The sequence below is a fragment of the Calliphora vicina genome, chromosome 3 (assembly GCF_958450345.1).
Source record: "Calliphora vicina chromosome 3, idCalVici1.1, whole genome shotgun sequence".
Lineage (NCBI taxonomy): Eukaryota > Metazoa > Arthropoda > Insecta > Diptera > Calliphoridae > Calliphora > Calliphora vicina.
This window is the reverse complement of record NC_088782.1, coordinates 4,088,406-4,108,236: the sequence shown is the minus strand read 5'-3', so window position 1 is coordinate 4,108,236 and position 19,831 is coordinate 4,088,406. Positions and strand designations below refer to the sequence as shown.

General features: G+C 29.2%; 3 protein-coding genes across 7 annotated transcripts in view; 1 reads left to right on the top strand and 2 right to left on the bottom strand.

Moving 5' to 3' along the window:
* Positions 1 to 2,899, bottom strand: part of Zasp66 (PDZ_signaling and DUF4749 domain-containing protein Zasp66) — a 39,322-nt gene extending 36,423 nt beyond the window's left edge. Inside the window, exon 1 of one of the 5 annotated variants that reach the window (XM_065503076.1) lies at positions 2,553 to 2,899. In XM_065503076.1, coding sequence (XP_065359148.1) covers positions 2,553 to 2,819 — 267 coding nt within the window. In that variant the 5' untranslated portion in view covers positions 2,820 to 2,899. The remainder of the gene's footprint in view (positions 1 to 2,552) is intronic. The other 4 variants (XM_065503071.1, XM_065503073.1, XM_065503072.1 and 1 more) reach the window with 4 other exon arrangements.
* A 4,841-nt stretch (positions 2,900 to 7,740) lies between these two features.
* Positions 7,741 to 10,451, top strand: LOC135954793 (TBC1 domain family member 13). The gene is made up of 7 exons (XM_065505026.1): positions 7,741 to 7,815; positions 7,893 to 7,966; positions 8,134 to 8,570; positions 8,821 to 9,019; positions 9,082 to 9,283; positions 9,849 to 9,971; positions 10,040 to 10,451. Exons 1-7 carry the CDS (start codon positions 7,796 to 7,798, stop codon positions 10,149 to 10,151), a joined length of 1,167 nt encoding a protein of 388 aa, XP_065361098.1. The 5' UTR covers positions 7,741 to 7,795; the 3' UTR covers positions 10,152 to 10,451.
* Positions 10,394 to 13,615, bottom strand: S-Lap2 (Sperm-Leucylaminopeptidase 2). The gene is made up of 3 exons (XM_065505025.1): positions 12,429 to 13,615; positions 11,648 to 12,112; positions 10,394 to 10,708 (listed from the first exon to the last, which is right to left on the bottom strand). The coding sequence occupies exons 1-3, from the start codon at positions 13,464 to 13,466 to the stop codon at positions 10,559 to 10,561; spliced, it is 1,653 nt and encodes a 550-aa protein (XP_065361097.1). The 5' UTR covers positions 13,467 to 13,615; the 3' UTR covers positions 10,394 to 10,558.
* Between the last annotated feature and the right edge of the window lie 6,216 nt (positions 13,616 to 19,831).

Sequence of the window (19,831 nt, the reverse complement as noted above, 5' to 3'; positions counted from 1 at the left end):
CCGGTTTATTTAAAGGAAAAGGCTAAAACGTAACAATATAAAAAAAAAAAATCATAAAAATTAACGAAGTTTTCATTTGCTGTTATTTGCTTGCTTTTTTTTCGTTTCTTGTTGTTTGTTGCCGCGTTATATAAAAATCGTGTAAAAAAGTCACGTATTTGAAAAAATGGTTGCTAATTTGAGTTCGCGTTATATCGAATTCGCGTAAATAAAGTACCGCGTAAACGGATATATATACTTTGTGGGGTCGCAAATGGAAAATGTAGAAAATATACCCTTGTCACTAGAGTTTACCTTTTCCCACGGTTTTTCATTTCCCGGGAAATCGGGATTAATTTTGAAATTTCCCGGGATCCCAGTAATTCCCACCTAGAACAAATTATTAAATTTTAAGAAGCTAGACTTCGTTAAAAAACTAAAAAATTTATTTGGTTTTAAAATGTAATTGGATACATTCTAATTTTGGTTATATAAATGATAATTAGAACTTGAATAAAACCCAATAATATTAAACACAATTGAATTTCACGGAAGGTGGTTTTATTCCAAAAAAATTCATTTTACTTTTTGGTAAAAAGAAAAATACTCAAAATAATTCCACTTTCGATCGGAATAGAATTATGTGCCAGCCTTGAACATTCGCGAATTTTTGGAATACTTTGAATAATGAACTTGTTAGCCTATTTGGGTTAATTTTTTTTGCTGATTTTTTCTAATCTTCTTTTAGAGAAAGTCATGTTCTAAAACCATCACATAAAACTAAGGAATATAATTCCCGGAAATTCTCGCACAATTTCCCGGGATTTCGGGACTGAAATTTTTGCGGAATTCCCGGGTTTTCCCGTCCCTAGAATTATGCGTTTTTGTTTCTCATCAAGAAAAATCTAAAAATAAAAATCTAAATTTTTTAATTCTTAAAAATTGTATACATTTTTGAAAAGAAGACACAATTTCCTATACGTTGATATATAATATCCATACATATATATATATCTTATCTTTTTCACTAGTCAAATTTATGGATTCAATGTAGAGTGTCCAAAAAACCGGCAAATCTAAAAAAACCGGTTTCCGGTTTAACCGAAAAAGTGTGTTTTTGAAAAAACCGGTTTTGATTTTTATCTTCTAAAAAAACCGATTATCCGGTTTCAAAAAGACCGGTTAACCGGTTTATATTAAATTTTTATTCAATATGAAAAATACGCTAATTTAAAGTTTTGGAATTCTTAATATTTTTCGAAATATTGCTAAATGCTACAATTTTCCATAAAATGAATCAATATTCAAAAATATGTTGAAATGAGCTTTTGAAAATATATTTCATTAAAACCGGTTAACCGTCTTACAAAAAACGGTTTTTCAAAAAACCGGAATGTTAAAGAAAACCGAAACCGGTCGAGTTTACAAAGATGAAAAAACCGGTTGACCGGATTTCGGTTTTGGATACTCTAATTCAATGTCAATAACAGAATCTTGCCGGCACTGCATTGCCGACTATTGCAGTACTAAACATAGATGAACACTGCATAATGTAGCTAATTACTGCTAGTTACATATGTATATTATCTTTTGAAAAAGACTTTTGTGAATAAAATTAAATGTTGTTGACAGATTCTAATCATTTAGGGCTGGTTTTATTTGGAAATTCATTTTCTATATGTGTAAAAAATTAAGCATTTTCCAAAAAAAAAAAATATTTTTTTTTGTCAAACAAAAATTTATATTTCTATAACGACTGCGAAGATTAAAAATATGTTAAGCCTTACTTTAAGGTAATTTTATTGCGGAAAGCTCTAAACACTCTAGTTTCTATTTTATAGGCGATTTTATGAATTTTCATTAATATCAAACTTTTAGGTGAGCGATCACAAATTATCATCTATTTTCAATATTTCGAAATTTTATGAATTTTCATTTAAATTAGTTTTTGGATTATTATCTTTTTCGCTCGAAACTGTCTTGTTTTCATTTAAAGATTTTATGAATTTTCATTAAAATCAACATTTTTCATAATTATTTCCGCTCTAAACCTCAAGTTTCCGTTTAATAGGTTACTTTATGAATTTTTAAAGCCTAATCATAATTTGCTTCATTTTATAATTTCAATAATATGTATATGTATGTAATTCTTTCAATACTTTGATTGTAATTAATCAATTGTGGCAAATTATTGACAGACCTGACGATAATTGAATGTGATATTTTAGTTTACAAACAACCAAATAATTAAGACGAAATATGTATGAGTTTCCTTGAACTAATAAATAAAACAAAAAACACACGCAACATTAATTTCAATATTTTATGTAAAATTGAGAACAACAAAAAAAAAAACAAATGAATTTTTTGAGGTTGTAATTTTCATTTTCAATTTGTTTTGTACAAACAATTTCAATGGTCTTTTTTGCATTTTCAATGTATAAATTTGATTTGATTTTCCCTCAAACCAAAGAACAATGTTTATATGAACTCATAACAATTGTGAGGGAATTTTGTTTATTCGATTTACTAAAATTAATAAATAAAAAAAAATATGAAAATAATTCTCTTACTTTATTTGTATTCGAGTTATCGAAATGATGAAGATGTTGCTGATGATGATGATAATCGTTGTCGTCAACGTCCTTAAAACGAACACGTTTTTTAATCTTTTCATGTTGTGGTCTAGAGTCACGATACAACGTTAATGATGATTTTCTGGGCGTAGGGGAGGTAAATTGTTTTTGTTGTTCATATACATTTTTATTATCATCCATAATGTTTATATAGTCGGGTACTTTCCAAAAAGCTGGACGTGGCAAACAATTTATTTGACTCATCTTCTATTTCGTTTGAAAACGAATTTATTACGCGAAAATATACACGAACAATTTTAAACAAATTTTTAAGACGGAAAAAAAACACACACAGTTTGACTCACTACACGTTGTTTCCCGTTCACTAGTTTATTCTCAATTGAAAGACTTTTCATAAAAACGTAAGAATTTTGTTTATATTTTTATTATTTATTTATTCAACGTGAAATTCGCGCTCTTTTATTTCTTTTAATATCCAAACATTAAGTAATATTTTGAAAATTAGTTTGCGTTTTTTTTGTTGCCTTTTTCTGGTTTTGAGGATCGATCTATACTCATTTAAATTTTCTTTAGTACTAGTACATTGTACTAGAACACATTTCTCAGTAATATCGAAAATATTTCGCTAAATACACCGGTGTAGGTTTATTGACAGTTCAGTTGTATATCCAGCTCTATTACACATCAATCAAAATATTTGCTCAAGGGATATTGAGATTTTCAACATAAAATGTTAAAGAAAAAAGTATTTCTTGTGATAGAGTGCTGAGAATAGTTGTAGTCACACGTTTTTGATTTTAGAAAACATGTTTAATTTTTTGCTTGTCTGCAGAAACACCCAGAGTCACTGGTAGGAATCGAACCGACAACCGATTACTGGTTTTGAATAATAGGTATTTGTATTAAAACTTTGGTAAAATTCACTTTTGTACATTTCACTCTCCTATTTAATGTTTAATTTTTCCTTAAATAACACTTTTGTCTTCTGTGTACTTGTATTTATTATTCCCAGTGTGTTTGATTTTATTTATTTGATATTTTTATGTGAACAGATGCTTTTTTCGAAAGATTTTATCTCTTTTTTAGTGCAAAAAAAGAACTAAATGAAACAAAACAAGTAATACCCGAATCTTATATACCCTTCACCTTTGTTGTGGATGCATTATTATTTTTTATAATTAATATATATGTATGTACATTGCCCACTTTCAGCGTACAGCATCCTAAATTTATCAAGAACACAAAAAACAACAACGCCAAACGAAACAAAACACCAAAAGAAAAAACAAAAACAAAATACGCAAGGCAATGAAACCAACACACATCCAAACATACGTTTAATTGTATAAAAAACAACAACAACGCCAAAAGAAACAAAATACGCAAAGCATGCACATTCAAACATACGATTTGTTGTTTTTTTGTCAAAAAAACCAACACACAACCAAACTAAACTTTAGTTGTATAAAAAACAACAACAACGCCAAAAGAAACAAAACACAAAAAAAACAAAATACACAAAGCTTGCACATCCAAGCATACGTTTTGTTGTTTTTTTGTCAAAGCATGCAATACATTGTTTTTTGATGAAATTTTCAGAGGTTGTCTCGGATTTTTGCTCATATCTCCGTTATTTATGGACGGATTTTGCTGATTTTAAATAGCAAAATTCTCGAAAGTATGTCTGACAGAATTGTTGAAGATTTGGATCCCGGAGATATCTGGGGCCTTCAGAAAATTGATTTCAACAGACAGACAGACAGACAGACGGACAGACAGACAGACAGACAGACAGACAGACAGACAGACAGACAGACGGACATGGCTTAATCGACTCCGCTATCTATAAGGATCCAGAATATATATACTTTATAGGGTCGGAAATGAAAAATGTAGAAATTACAAACGGAATGACAAACTTATATATACCCTTCTCACGAAGCTGAAGGGTATAAAAATTAAAATCATTGTATATGATCTGCTGTCTGTTCCTTCATAGACATCTTTATTACAAGTGTGTCTAGAATGGAATATTATTGAAAAAGTTTTTTAAATGATTTTGTTTTTTTTTTGCATTCATTATTGGTTTAAATTTTTTGAGGTCTTTAACACTTGTTGGCTTTAATTTACAAAATGCGTTAATGACAGTATATTGTTGCTTTTATTATTTTTGGCTCTAGATGAAACTAAAATTTTATTAAAAAACTACACAATTTTTTTGGATTGTATTGAGAATTTTAACATTTAAATTTTTTTATTCAAACGCATATATGTAATTAATTGTGTGTGTAGTAGGGTTGCTAAGCGATACTGGATTTAACAAGTTCTGGAATTTGGGATTTTTAAAATTCCGTGATAATGTCGTTATCTATCGGGTGGGGGATTACATGACGAAACTTTTAAAAATAAAATGAGTGTTATATTCAGCCATGTCAAATCATATATAACCACCACCAATATAATACGGATACCGATTTTTTCCATTTTGAATAAAAACATTTATTTGCTTCAGCCGATTTGATTAATTTCATATTTGGTATTATCAGTAGCAAATTTCACCCTACTGGATATATGCATTTAAATGTTTTCAGAAACAAAATGTGTTTAGTGGAAAGTCCAGACAATGTTTTTCATATGTTTAGCGGCTCGATCTATTTTGAAAAATAAAAAATTTTCCCTGAAAATTCCCTATTCAAATTCTATATTAAAACAAGTAAGAGTGCTATATTCGGATGTGCCGAATCTTATCTACCCTTCACCAAATTATACTTCAAAATTTTAAATATTTTTAGGTAAACAAAATTGAATTTTTCCAGTTGTTTTTTTAATTTTTTGGAAACAAATTTTTTTTGTTGTTTTTAAAATTTTTTATTTTTTTTAAATTTAAAATTTTTTTTTTTAAATTTTAAAAATTTTTTTTTGTGAAAAAAAATTCGGGTTAAAATTTTTTTTTTCCAATTTTGACCCATTGTAGGTCCAATTTTGATTTTGACAATTTCTGATTTTGACCCATTGTAGGTCCAACTTACTATGGTCTTATATACGTCGTTGCAAATGTCTATATTAATGTCTTAGTAATCCAGATATAGGTCAAAAATAGGTCAAAAATCGAGGTTGTCTTGGTTTTTTCCTCATATTCAGCCATTTGTGGTCCGATTTTGCTGATTTTAAATAGCAAAATTCTCGAAAGCATGTCTGACAGAATTATTGAAGATTTGGATCCCGAAGATATCTGGGGTCTTCAGAAAATTGATTTCAACAGACGGACAGACAGACGCACATGGCTTAATCGACTCCGCTATCTATAAGGATCCAGAATATATATACTTTATGTATTCGGAAATGATAAATGTAGAAATTACAAACGGAATGAGAAACTTATATATACCCTTCTCACGAAGGTGAAGGGTATAAAAAAGAAAAGGGAAAAATCTCCCGGGGAATTTTTTTCATAATTGGGCTGATAGAAAATATGGATATCTAATGATAGATATTTCAAAGGCCTTTGCAACAACGTAGTAAGTCAAAATCGTGAAAAATATTTTAACCCGAATTTTTTTTTCTCCAAAAAATATTTTTGCCATAAAATGTTTTTTTTCACTAATAAATTAAAAAAATTGATAACAAAATTTTTTTTTTTAATTTGTTTGACCTAAAAATATTTTAAATTATATTTTAAATCGAGTTTTCGGTTGATTTTCGACTACAAGCTGTAAATTGGTGTATTCAAAAACCGAAATGAGTAATTTGACCTTTTGAAATGGTGCATGATTTTGCAAAGCTCCCCTTAATACGAGCATTCTTGTGAAATAGGTTTATAAATGTTTAAAATAAGTTAGTACAGTCATTTTGACTTACCTGCTTAAATAAAGTTTTTTGACGGGAATTCTCGGTACAGGATTTGACTTTCTCTAAAAGATGCTTAAAGCTTGAAAACAAATGCAGAAGATTCATACAACAAAAAATATTTAACCCAAATATCAATAACAAGTTCATTATTCAAATTATTCCAAAAATTCGTGAATGTTCAGGGCTGTCACAGAATTCTATTCCGACCGAAAGTGGACTATTTTAGTTTTTGCTTCTTCACAAAGTGTTAAAGAAAATTTTTGGAATAAAACCACCTTCCGTAGTATTGAATTTTGTTTAATATTATTGAGCTTTAGACATCTTTTAGAGAAATCTGACTAAAACTAAGGAAAATATTTCCCGGGAATTCTCGCACAATATCCCGGGATTTCGGGATTGAAAATTCTGTGTAATTCCCTGGACTTCGCGTCCCGGGAATTCCCGTGAAAAACTCTAGATATGAGGTACTGCAAATATTCAACATTTTTTATTTAATATCATGCCAGTTTAACATTTTTTAATTTAATGCCAGTTGAAGGAATTCTCAAAACTGACTCCCCGGGAGTCATTTTAGTACTGCTGCTGGTATACAATTTTAAAAGTACATTTAAATTTGTCGGGACAGAAATTAAATACTTTTGATGAATCCATAAACTTAGACGGATGAGTCCATATACAACATTTGTAAGACGGCCGAAGGGAAAAACACTGGAGCCCAAGTACACAAACTGTTAAGGATGTGTCGAATGTTCACCAAACTTTAAAATTTTAAATATTTTTAGGTAAACAAAACATATAAAAAAAAATTCAAAATAGTTTTCTTAATTTTAATTATTTTTTTTTTCAAAATAGTTTTTTTATTTTTTTTTTTTTTTGGAAAAAAAAATTGATTTTGACCTATTTTGACCTATTGTATGTCCAACTTATTATGGCCTTATATACGTCGTTGCAAAGGACTTTGAAATATCGATTTATTGATACCTAAGTTTTAATTTTTCTGTCAATAACACAATAACGAAACACTTTTATTTTGTTTTCTATTATCAGAATTTAATTATGTTCTTATTATAATAAAAGTATTTATTTACGAAATACTAATAAATATGAAATTCTTAAGAATTGTTTTGTATTTTGAACTATTAATTGAATAATTAAAAAAGTTTCCATTTATATAATTTGTATAAATTTCATATTTTAACATCTATGCATTTTTTTTGGCGTTTATACGACTGCAAGGTTGTTACAGTGTGTAGTGTTATTGTATTTGTGTAGTGAAACCCCTAAACTGTGTATTCGTTAAGTTGGCAACGCGAGTTTTAATAAAAAAAAAACAAAACATTTGTTGTTTATTAGTAATTTAGTAGTAAACTATGTCAATTTTCAAAGCACGGTGGGTAAAAAATAATTAAAAACTTAAATAATTATAGAAAATTATTAATGAATAAATATATTTTATGAAAAACAAAGTGTACAAGAGTTCGAAAATGCCCTGTCTAAAGATGAAATTGATATGAAACAGCTCAGGCAGCTGTGTTCCAATGGTAAGTAATTGAATAAAAGAAAAAACCAATTGTACAAAGTAATCGCCCCTTATTAAATAAAGTGAATTAACTTTCACAATAACAATTAGGCTATGGTTCGTTGAGTCAATTAAACAATGTGTATATTTTCTCTCTTACATGCTCGTATCAATTGTTTGGGAAAAAAGGCATTCCTGACGTAAACAGCCTTAGGTCTCAATGTTGGAAAATACTTTTAGGCTATTTGGGCACTAAACGGGAGTCTTGGTCAAGTACCTTGGCTATGAAAAGGACACTGTATCGTCAATTCATAGAGGATTTAGTACTGCCACCTGGCCTTAAAGATAATGGAAATGAAGATAATGAAGTTTGTTTAAGTGATCATCCGTTGAGCGAGGGACCTGATAGTGCTTGGAATACATTTTTCAATGACAATGAATTTCTGCTACAAATTGACAAAGACGTACGAAGACTATGCCCAGATATCTCATTTTTTCAACAGCCTACCGAGTATCCCTGTGACATAGTGGTCCATAGTAAAGGTGAGCGTAGGCTGCATCAAAGAGTTGTGCCATCGGTCTTAAGTTCGGCCAATGTTGAGAGAAAAGGCCTGGGGGTAACAAAGGTAAGAGGAGTTTCCTATTAATTGTGTGATTGTAGTGTAGTGACCTTTCCAAAGTCATTTGATAAGCTAATTTTCCTATAAACATTTTCAAACACACATGCTGCATTTAAACAATTAAAGCAAAAGGTACATAATTCTTGCACATATTCATAATCAATTTGCCGTGTAATCAAAATGAATATTAAATTTTATTAAATTGTTTTGTATGTGGAAGAGTTGTTGTAGTTTATATATTTGTAAATTGCTTTAGATTAATCTCATAACAAAACGCTCTGAGGAGACCTACAAAGCTATGGAGGAGGGCCTAGAGGCTCATTGGGAGGTAGTGCAACGTATTTTATTCCTCTATGCCAAACTAAATCCGGGTCAGGGTTATGTGCAAGGCATGAATGAAATTGTGGGACCCATTTACTATGTCATGGCCTCAGATCCTGATCTGGAAGTACGTGGTAAGTTGGTTAAGCTTATATTGATTTAATTAATGGATAATTTGAATTTTTTTTTTAAATAGAACATGCAGAGGCAGATTGTTTTTATTGCTTCACAGCCCTAATGGCTGAAATACGTGATTTCTTTATCAAAACATTGGATGATTCAGAGGGAGGCATTAAGAATATGATGAAACGTTTGGCGGAAATGTTAAGGAGCAAAGATTTGGAGATATACGAACGTCTGAAAGCTCAAGAATTACATCCACAATATTATAGTTTTAGGTAAGTTTTCATGTCTTTATAAACAAATTCGATCCAGCTTTGTCCCTTTTACGATTGTTAGTTTTACCTTGTGTAGTTACATATTTCCACAGAAAGGTCCACCGGACAAAGCTCGACAGACGGTAAATTTTTCATTTGATTTTGTTCACTTACCAATGTCGCGTTCCGGTACCAAAATCATCGTTTGTTATCAGCACTCCGCGATCGTTCGTAATAAAGTGGCTGGAAATTTTAAATCAAATAAAATTTTAGTGACATTAACTTTTTCGAACGCTAAACTTGTATTATGCTGCAGTGATGCACCCTAAACTAAACATTTTCCCACATAAATTTAAAAATTGTTTATGCATATGGGGGTTTATTATATATTCATTCGGGATACCATGTTTATTTCTTATATATTGGAAACAACTAATAGGCATATGCTATCGAAAAATTTAAAAAAAAAAATATTCAGATTTCTGAATTTTTATTCACTGCAAAGCCGTAAGAATGTGGCGTTCTGGACCGTGGAAATTCCCAAATTTACTTTAGCTTTACTTTAAATAAACATTTTCTCTTTTAGATGGATATCTCTTATATTGTCACAAGAATTTCCTCTGCCCGATGTAGTACGGATATGGGATTCAGTGCTGTCAGATGAAAAACGTTTTGATTTTCTTTTAAAAATATGCTGTGCTATGATACTGTAAGATTTATTTTCATCTGTACTTTAATATTAATAAATTAATTAAAAATTCTTTGGTTTTTTTTTAGAATACAACGCGAACAAATACTACAAAATGATTTTGCCTCGAATGTAAAACTTCTACAAAATTATCCATCCATGGATATTAACATTGTACTGTCAAGAGCATTTTCATTGTGATAGTACATCTCTCTGAATTGATATTTGCAAAAATAATGTTTTGTGGAATTTAAATTATAAGCAATCTTATCAACTCAATGCCAACTTTATACTGTCGTTAAGCAAAAACTGAACAAAAAAATCATCTCTATTTTATATGTGTAGTTTTTTTTAAAAAAAAGTATTTTTGATGTTATTTTTTTATCTGCCTTAAATAAACCTTTACCCCCCTATAACACTTTCTTGTAAAGAAACATGCTCAATGTAATTTGTTATTTAAATATATACAAATATTTATTTAATACTACTAACAAATTTAAAGGAGAATCATTTATTTTGTAAAAGAATAGTTAAAAATATTAGAAAAACAAAAATGAATACACTAAACAATTTTTAAGTTACATTACAAAACAAGTTCCGGGTAAGATTTATTTTTCCTTTTTGGGCATTTTGGGAGCTGTATCTTTGCAAATGGTTTGGGCTATAAATTCGATTAAAGTACGTGTTGGTCTACCAGCCATTCCTCTGCGCAAATAGTCAAAGCATACACCATCAGTTGTCATGACATTTGTGGCATCCTTTAAAATATATTTGAATTGTTAGGAATTATTACAAGTATGTATAATAAACTAGCGAATATTCTAAGAATTATTCAAGTATGTGATGAAAATCGATCGGTTTGAAAATTTGTGATGTACTTCGATCGATTCGGTCTATCGAGAATTATTTTAGAAGTAATGGCTTGTTATTTGCTTTCAAAATAAAGCACAGATGGCAAAAAGCAAATAACTTAAAGATTTAAAGCAAACGAGTTCCGAATCTTATATACCATTCACCAAATTATACTTCAAAATAAAAATTTTAAATATTTTTAGGTAAAGAACAATTTTTTTTCAAAGTTGTGTTTTAAATTTTTTGTAAATAATTTTTTTAAAATTTAAAATTTATTTTTTTGCTTTTTGAATTTCTTTTTAAAGTTTTTTCCCAAAATTCGATAGATAATCCCGTAATACAACATTAATAAAATAAAATGTCACAACATTAAATTGGTTGAAGACCTTCATAAAAGTCTGTATTAAAAAAATTGCAACTACAGAGCTTTAAGTTTTATTCTCCTCTAAAGTAAGGAAAATGTTAGTTAGGGCCTTTCTATATTAAGGTAACGATATATACTTTATAAGTTAGAAAAATTATATTGTGGAAATTACAAACGGAATGACAAACTTATATATACCCTTCTCACGAAGGTGAAGGGTATAAAAAAGTGATACAAATTAATTCAAAAGAATCAAAATGAAAATTTGAATAAAAAACGAAAATAATTTATTCATCGCATTTTTTTTTCGTTTTCAAAATCGATTTCCATCACATACCCGATTGTGAATTTCGATTTATGAAAAGAATTTATTTATTTTATTCGAATTTAATCGAAATTCTCATTTTGCTGGATTCGATTCTTTTTAAATGTTGATCTGATTTCATAACGTATTGATTATTGAAGGACAATAGAAACTTACAATATGCATCCATTGACCGCAGGGCACAAATTCACGCAAAAACGCTGCTGCCTTACATGGTCTTCCGCCCGTTCCTGAGCCATAATTCTGTACATCCGATGACATGCCTGCCTTTATTTCACTCGTGTAATACCACCAAAGTGGAAAACGCCACACTCGATCGCCAGTATGCATGCTGGCATGTTTTATTTGTTGCCACAGGATTTCCGAATTGGTGAAAACGCCACATGCTGCTTCTCCCAATGCCTGACGCATACATCCCGAGGTGGTACCAACATCAATTATACATTTGGGACAAAAGTTTTGGGCATATAATAAGGCATCGGCTAGAACCAAGTGATCCTCGTGATCTGTACCTTGAATTTTAATGTGTTTGCCATTCATGGCCTTAACGGTGTCACCAGGACGGAACGCATTGCATCCAATAACATTTTCACAAAGCGGTATTAAACCTCTTATATTGACCTAAGAAAACAAAATTGTGGAATGTTTGGAAAACAAATAATAAAATAACCATTTCATTAAAGTATTTAGCACGAATTAATTCTTTGTCTTTATTCCTTAGTACTTCAAAAGTATTGAATTAATTCCTTTGAGAGTTAATTCTTAATAGAATTAATTCCTTATTGAATCATTCAAGTTTACTGTAATTCAAATCCATTACAAAATAGCTTTAACAATTTATTGAATTATTAAATGGAAATTTAATACAAAAATACTAGATTTTATTCAATTAATTTTGTTAATTTAAGCAAAACAAATTAAGTAAATTTTTACTTACCGGCAAACGTAAACCAGCTATTGCCCTACAAGTTGCCACCACAACAGCTGCCCCAGTCATATCGCCTCTCATGTTAAACAACTCTTCCTTTTCCTTAAGACACAAACCACCACAATCGTATGTGATGCCTTGGCCCACCAACACTATCGGCCTTTCTTCGGGCGAAGTGCCATAATAGCTTAATTCCAAAAATATGGGAGGCTCACATGAAGCCTTGCCAACCGATAGAAAAGCATTCATTGTTTGACTTTCCGCCCAACCTTCGACCTTAACCTCTACATTAACACCCGACTTACACAAGACCTCCACAACATTCTGAGCAAATGCTGTAGGAGTTAAAAGGTTTGAGGGCATTTCTTGCAATTGTCTGGTGAGATTTTGGGCAGCAGCCTTTTGCAAGCCAATGCGCCATCCCTCAATGTCACAAATTTCATCTTTGTAAGTGAACAAATCAATAGAGGGCACATCTACACGATTTTTGGGATCCCTCAACTCTTGATATGCCCAAACACCCAAAGCAGCACCTTCAGCCGCCGATTCAGCATGGCCACAGTTTTCTACCTCAATACGATCAGTATCCAAGCGCGCCAAAGCCATACAGGCTTTGGCTACAGATCTCCTTATGGCTTCCTTTTGTTCGTCCAAAATTTCATAGGGATTAAAACCCAAGCATTCCTTGCCCAAACCAATAATGGACACAGCTGAATAATAAGGTATTTTCTCCGTTTCCTGGGCAAACAAGAGACGGCACTCTCCTCTTTTGGGCATGGGGCCAGACATACGCAAAACCTCTAGCATGCGACCTCCAGTTCTCTGAACATTATAACGCCATGCAGCAGGCGTTAAAATACCAGTATCATTTTTATCTTCTTCATCAGCGTAAACACCCAGCACCAAGCCTCTGGAAGGAGGGTCGGCACAGATTTCTGTATGTTGCAATTGTAACATTTGATTGATGGCCTGGGCTCCATAATTACGCATTTGTTGAAAACGTTTAACGGCTCCTCCAATTAAGCGTACGCGCATTAAACCAAACATTTTTTATATTTTCTTTACAACAATTAGCAAATATAATTATTTGATGTTTTTTAATTATTAAAATTTAACGAAAATAAAATATTTGAAAAATGTTTAAAACAATTTCTTGATTGAAAATTTGTTTTAAGAAAAATATGTAAATAATTTAAAGTGCTTGGCTTATGTGATTTTAGGAAATAAAATATGAAGAACAAATTTAAATAAAGTAGTTAGTAATTTCATAGCATCGAATTATTTCATTCAATAGGAGCTTAATTCCCTAAAATCTTAATTCAGAAAACCCTTCATCATGAGAAGGGTATATATAAGTTTGTCATTCCGTTTGTAATTTCCACAATATAATTTTCCGACCCTATGTAGTATATATATTCTGGATCCTTATAGATAGCGGAGTATGTCTGTTGAAATTAATTTTCTGAAGACCCCAGATATCTTCGGGATCCAAATCTTCAATAATTCTGTCAGACATGCTTTCGAGAAGTTTCCCATTTAAAATCAGCAAAATCGGTCCAAAAATGGCTGAGATATGAGGAAAAAACCAGTACAACCTCGATTTTTTACATATATCTGGATTACTAAGAGCTAGTTTCTGGGATAGAGATAATCTACATTCTTCGCTTAAACCTAAATTAAACTAAAAATTGTGTTTCTCACTTATTGTTTATATGCTATATAATCTAGGTTTAACTGAGCATCATTGGTGAGTTAAACCTAGGTATAAAATGCCAAAGCACAAACAGATGGAAAATAAAATAAACAATTCAGCACAGCAGCTCTTTGTTTTTATTTGCTTTATTAACATCAATATAATTTTTAATATACATTTTATATACTTTTATGTCGCTTTTTCTTTTAGAAAGTTAAAATTTACAAAAAAAGTTATGTAACGCGGTTGCTTTTTCTTATAAAATGTATAGTATTGCCATATTTATATGAAAAAAATTGAAGAATAAACATGTGATTTGACTGAAAAGTATGGCAATGCTAACAAAATTAATCCACTAGTGAGAAACACAATCATTGGTTAAATTCCGGCAAAATATGTTTCAGGATTAATATAACAGCGTGTTAAGCTGAGTTTAACTGACAAGTAAGAAACTAGCTCTAAGTCATTAATATAGACAATATGGATATCTAATGATAGATCTTTGCAACGGCGTATCAAAATCGGGAAAAATATTTTTTAACACAATTTTTTTTCGCTAATAAATTTAAAGTAAAAAAAATAATTTTATAAATTTTTTTAAAAAAAAAATAAAAATTTAAATAAAAAAATTGTGTTTGTCATGCAATTTTTTTTACTAATAAATTACCTAAAAATATTTAAATTATAATTTGATGAATGGTATTTCATTATACCATTACTAAATCATTCATTTCAAACTGTTATTTCGGTCAAAATGGACAGCGAAAAAAAAGAACGTGAACAAATAATTAAAAGTTTTCAAAAAATAGCAAAAGATCTGCAGGTTCATCGTCACTTTGTTTCAAAAGCCATTAAACAGTATAAGGAAGACATGAACATTGAAAGGAAACCTGGGTCTAACAGATTTGGTAAGGCAAAAGAAGTCGAATAACTCTTTCGATGAGCACAGAAAAGCAGCTCGTAAAGTTAAATGCTCTGATTCTTTTATGCGCAGAGCTTAAGCTAATGCTGGGTTGAAGTCATATAAAGTTCAGAAAGTTACAGATCGCTATGCGGTACAGAACTTAGAAGCAAAAGAACGAGCGAAAAAATTTAGGTCAAATTTTCAGCCCAATTATGAATAAAAAATTCCGCGGGAGTTTTGTTCCCCGGGAGTTTTTTCTCATTGAAATTGAATAGGAAAAATGAGAAAAGGGAAAAAACTCCCGCGGAATTTTTATTCATAATTGGGCTGTTTATAAAAATAAATATACAAATGTGTAATGGCTGATGAAATTATATACTTTTCACAACTTCCGAGTCAAGATTTTTATATGGCTGGGGTAATGTTCAAGAACAATACCGGACAAAAATGCAAACAAAATTCCCCAAGAAGTTTCTTGTGTGGCAAGCCATATGCATTTGTGGCAAAAGAAGCCAATCATTTGTGACATCAGGCACGATAAACTAAGAAATATAGAGTGTCTTCATATTTCTGGCACGATTTGGCATCATGCCACTATGGAAAAAAGGCCCTTGAGTGGTATTCAAACAATAATGTCAAATTGGCAAATCCACACAACTGTGCGGAAAGGTATTGGGCTCTTGTAAAAAAAAGAATTAAAGAACACAGGAAAGGACCACATCGTAACTGAAACTATAAAATCTTAAATGGCGGGATTTTTGGAAAATGTGGATAAATTTATAAAGCAATATGGCAATATTTTAATGTTTAATGAATTTGTACAATATCTTATATATAAATAAGACATTGTGCAAATAAGATATTGTATAAATAAGATATGGTACACTTTTAAGTATGTTATTGTTCACCAATATTAATGAAACATAACTGGTTGCTTTCTCTAGATATGCACAATATAAAAAATTCTTTCAAAATTCTTTCCATAAAAGTGGTAAAAAGCGTTTTAAACGTGATCGAATTTCGGCCACCGGGCGATTCTAGTTTGAATAAATTTACGTATTTTTGAGAATTTTTATATTGAACGGTTCTAGAAAATGTCATATATAATTACAATTACAAATTGCATTGCGAAATAAGGTCAAACCAACTTTTATTTAAAATTCAAACATGATTGGTTTTGCATTACACTCATCTGTTGTCTCTCTATAATAAAATTAATTTTGCTCTCTTTATTATAAATCGTTGCATGAAACCAGAATAAGGTACAAAATCTTCTAAAAAATTTACCCCCATATGCATAAACAGTTTATAAATTTATCAAAGGTTTATAAAACAAAAATTCCATACAAAATCTGTTTCATAAACCTTTGATAAATTTATAAACTGTTTATGCATATGGGGATTAATCTTTTGTAAAATTGTATGTTGTGAAGATCGCGTGAAGTAGTTTTTTATATATAAAACTACACACGTTATTCTTTAAAGTCCATTCTTTAGGTTTTATGCTGAAGAGTAACCACCCTGCTCAAGATCATTTTTACAGAGTTTAAAAATAACTTTAATAAAACCACATTTTTCATGATATTTCATCTAAAATATTAAAATATTTATTTCATAATTTCATATTAATATTTTTGTTGTTTTGCTGAAAATGAATAAATAATTATATATTTATTATTTTTATTATTAATATTGTTTGTAATTGTTATGAATTTTTAAGAAATTTTCCATTTTTTTATTGTTGTTTTTTATTATTATTGTTTAATTAAAAAATATACTATTTAATTTCTATATACATTGACAAACATACCATATGTATGTCATTACATACATACTTTCACATGTGTGTACATACAGTTAATATACATATTTATGTATGTATGTATTTATTATATGTATTCGTTTATACATACAATTATATAGACATAGAAATGCATTAATTAATTAATTATTTATTAATTTATTTATTAAATATGTTGTTGTTTATGTTGCCATAATTAATTTTAATATTATTTATTTTACTAAGAAATAAAATTGTTATTAGTAGGCATGTATGTATGTATGTATTTATATTTTTGTAGTTTAATTAGTTTCGTTTTTTTTTATAGATATTTATTATTATAATAATCATAAATTTATGTATAAATAAAGTATCTTTGTGTTTATAGCTTTATTTGGGTTGTTAAGTAAGTAATTTAGTTAATTTTTATCTTTGATATTTTTGATTTTGTCAAAAGAAGGTACTAGACGTATTTATTGTATAAAGATTTTATTCATCATTAATTTCAATATTTTATTTAGTTCAATATTTAGTAGTTGAGAGTTTAGTTTGTTTGTTTCATTTACCACAGATCTCATAAATTTAAGTGACAAATGCATAGCATAGTTTTAGGAGCATTTGTTTAAATTTCTGAAGAATTTAATAGCTGAATCTAAATTTTTATTTATTTAAATACATAAAATTTACAATTTCTTTTGTTTAATTTATAAATATATTTTATATTTATTAAAAAAAAAATGTATTTAAATTTGCGGTAGTGCTGCATTGTTGTTATATTCTGTTGGGTGGGCGGGGTGCAATATTTTTGATAAGAAAATATTTGTGTATTTTGTATGTAATACATATGTATTTTTCATTAAAAAAATGTATATGTACTATGTATTATGTCTTTATAATTTTTGTTTTCTAGAAAATAGATTTTTTTGTTTATTATTATTTTTATTAATTGAATAACAATAGTTTTATTTAAAAGTTAAAATAAACTACGATATTAAGTAACAAGTCCTTAGAATTTGAACAATTGATTAAGAAACAATTATGATAAAGTTGATAAAGATGAGGCACAAGTATGTGGTACTTTAGTAGTTTATTTATTTATTTATTTATTGTTATTATTAGTATGTATTTCTAAATATTTTCTTTTATTGAAGTTGGAAATTTTCTTTAAATTATTTATTATTTTCAATTACAATATAATAACAAGCCCGAATAGAATAGAAGTAGAAATAATTTGCTACAAATAACAACTAGGAGTATTATTTTTGGCACTTTTTAATATTTGTTTTTTTTTAAATTTTAGTTAGTTTTTTTCAATTAATAAAAGCATAGAAATTAATTAAACCATCAGTGGAAAATGTTTATAATTATGATTTTATGTAATAAATATTATTGAGCACCTGCTGTACAGGTTCCAAAGAATTAATTCTTAATTCAAATCGAATTTTTTCTTTTAATCATTCCATTAAATAATGCATTACGAATTAATTCATTGGCATAATTACATCATACTTCAAACATAGTGAATTCAATTCTTTAAGAAATAATTCTCTAGAATTCATTCCTTTGGGAATTAACTTTCTATAAAATCAATTCCTTATTGAAACATTAAATTTTTCTTTAATTAAAATCCATTACACAATATCTTAATAAAATTTATTGAATGATTTAATTTTCTTATACAATCTATTACAAACTTTGTTTCAATTCATTTTGTAAATAATTTAAAGCTAAACGAAACTGAATGAAGAAAAAATTGCTAAGAATGGTTTTATGGAATAATCTGAATTTAGCGAATTAAGCTCAAATTGAATTCCTTAAAATTTAATCAAAATTTAGTGAAAACCATTTTTCTTTAAAAAAAATGTTTAAAGTTTATTTGCAATACATTCGAATTGAAGCAAAATTTCAATAAATTTTATAAAACTATTTGGTAATGGATTTGAAATAAATACAACTTGAATGATTCAATAAGGAATTAAACGTATGTATTAATTCGTAATGCATTATTAAATGAAATGGTTAGGAGATAACATTTAATTTTATTAGACAGTTTCGTGGAATGAATCGTTACCATTTTATGGTTAATGTCTTAAAATGGCCATTTAAAATAAAATGTCCTACTTATGTTGTAATCTAAATAAACAGTACTTTCGTGAATTTTAATTCATACAAAGAAAAATTCTCAATTTTTCAAATTTAAAAAGAGTTTTAAAGAGTTTAAAGTCAGTACATATGTACAGTTGGGTAGCCCCGTTTGTTTAGTTTATTTGAGGAGACCATTTCTCAAAATGTATGTCCTAACGTCAGTATTTGGAAAGCTGGATCAAGGATTTTTTTAAAGGTTTTTATTATATCATAAAGAGGGAGTCAAAAAAACGTTTACACTTCTAATTTTCAACTGTTATTTCTGTTAAAATGGTCACCCAAAAACAAGCCATTAAACAGGAAGAAAGCCTTGCTCATTGAAAGAAAACCTGGATCAAGAAGAAAAAAAGGTCTAAGGCAAGAAGAGCATCTAACGCTTCTATCAGACAAAACAGCTAGTAAAGTTAAATGCTCTGATTCTTTTGTGCGCCGAGCCAAAGCTAATGCTGGGTTGAAGTCATATAAAGTTCAGAAAGTTATATGATGAAGAACTTACCATATCATGTTGCTCTCGGCTTATGGATGTCATAATCTTAGAACAACATATTATGATAAAATTATTCATCATAAACATATACTTGTTTACTGTAACAATACAATCATGTGAATCGTAAATTAACCATATTATGGTTACCACAATCATGTAAATAGTTACTGTGACTATAATATTGTTAAAAAACTTGTATCAATGTTGAAATGGCTACAGTAAACATGCCCAACTTTATATTTTTTATCTGCGTGCGGAGTGTCTACAAAAACAGCCTTCACATTTCTTAAAACAGCACAGAGTGCCTTCATATTTCTGGACCCATTTGGCATCATGCCACTATTGAAAAAAGGCCCTTGAGTGGTAATCAAACAATAATGTCAATTTTGTCCACCCAACTGTT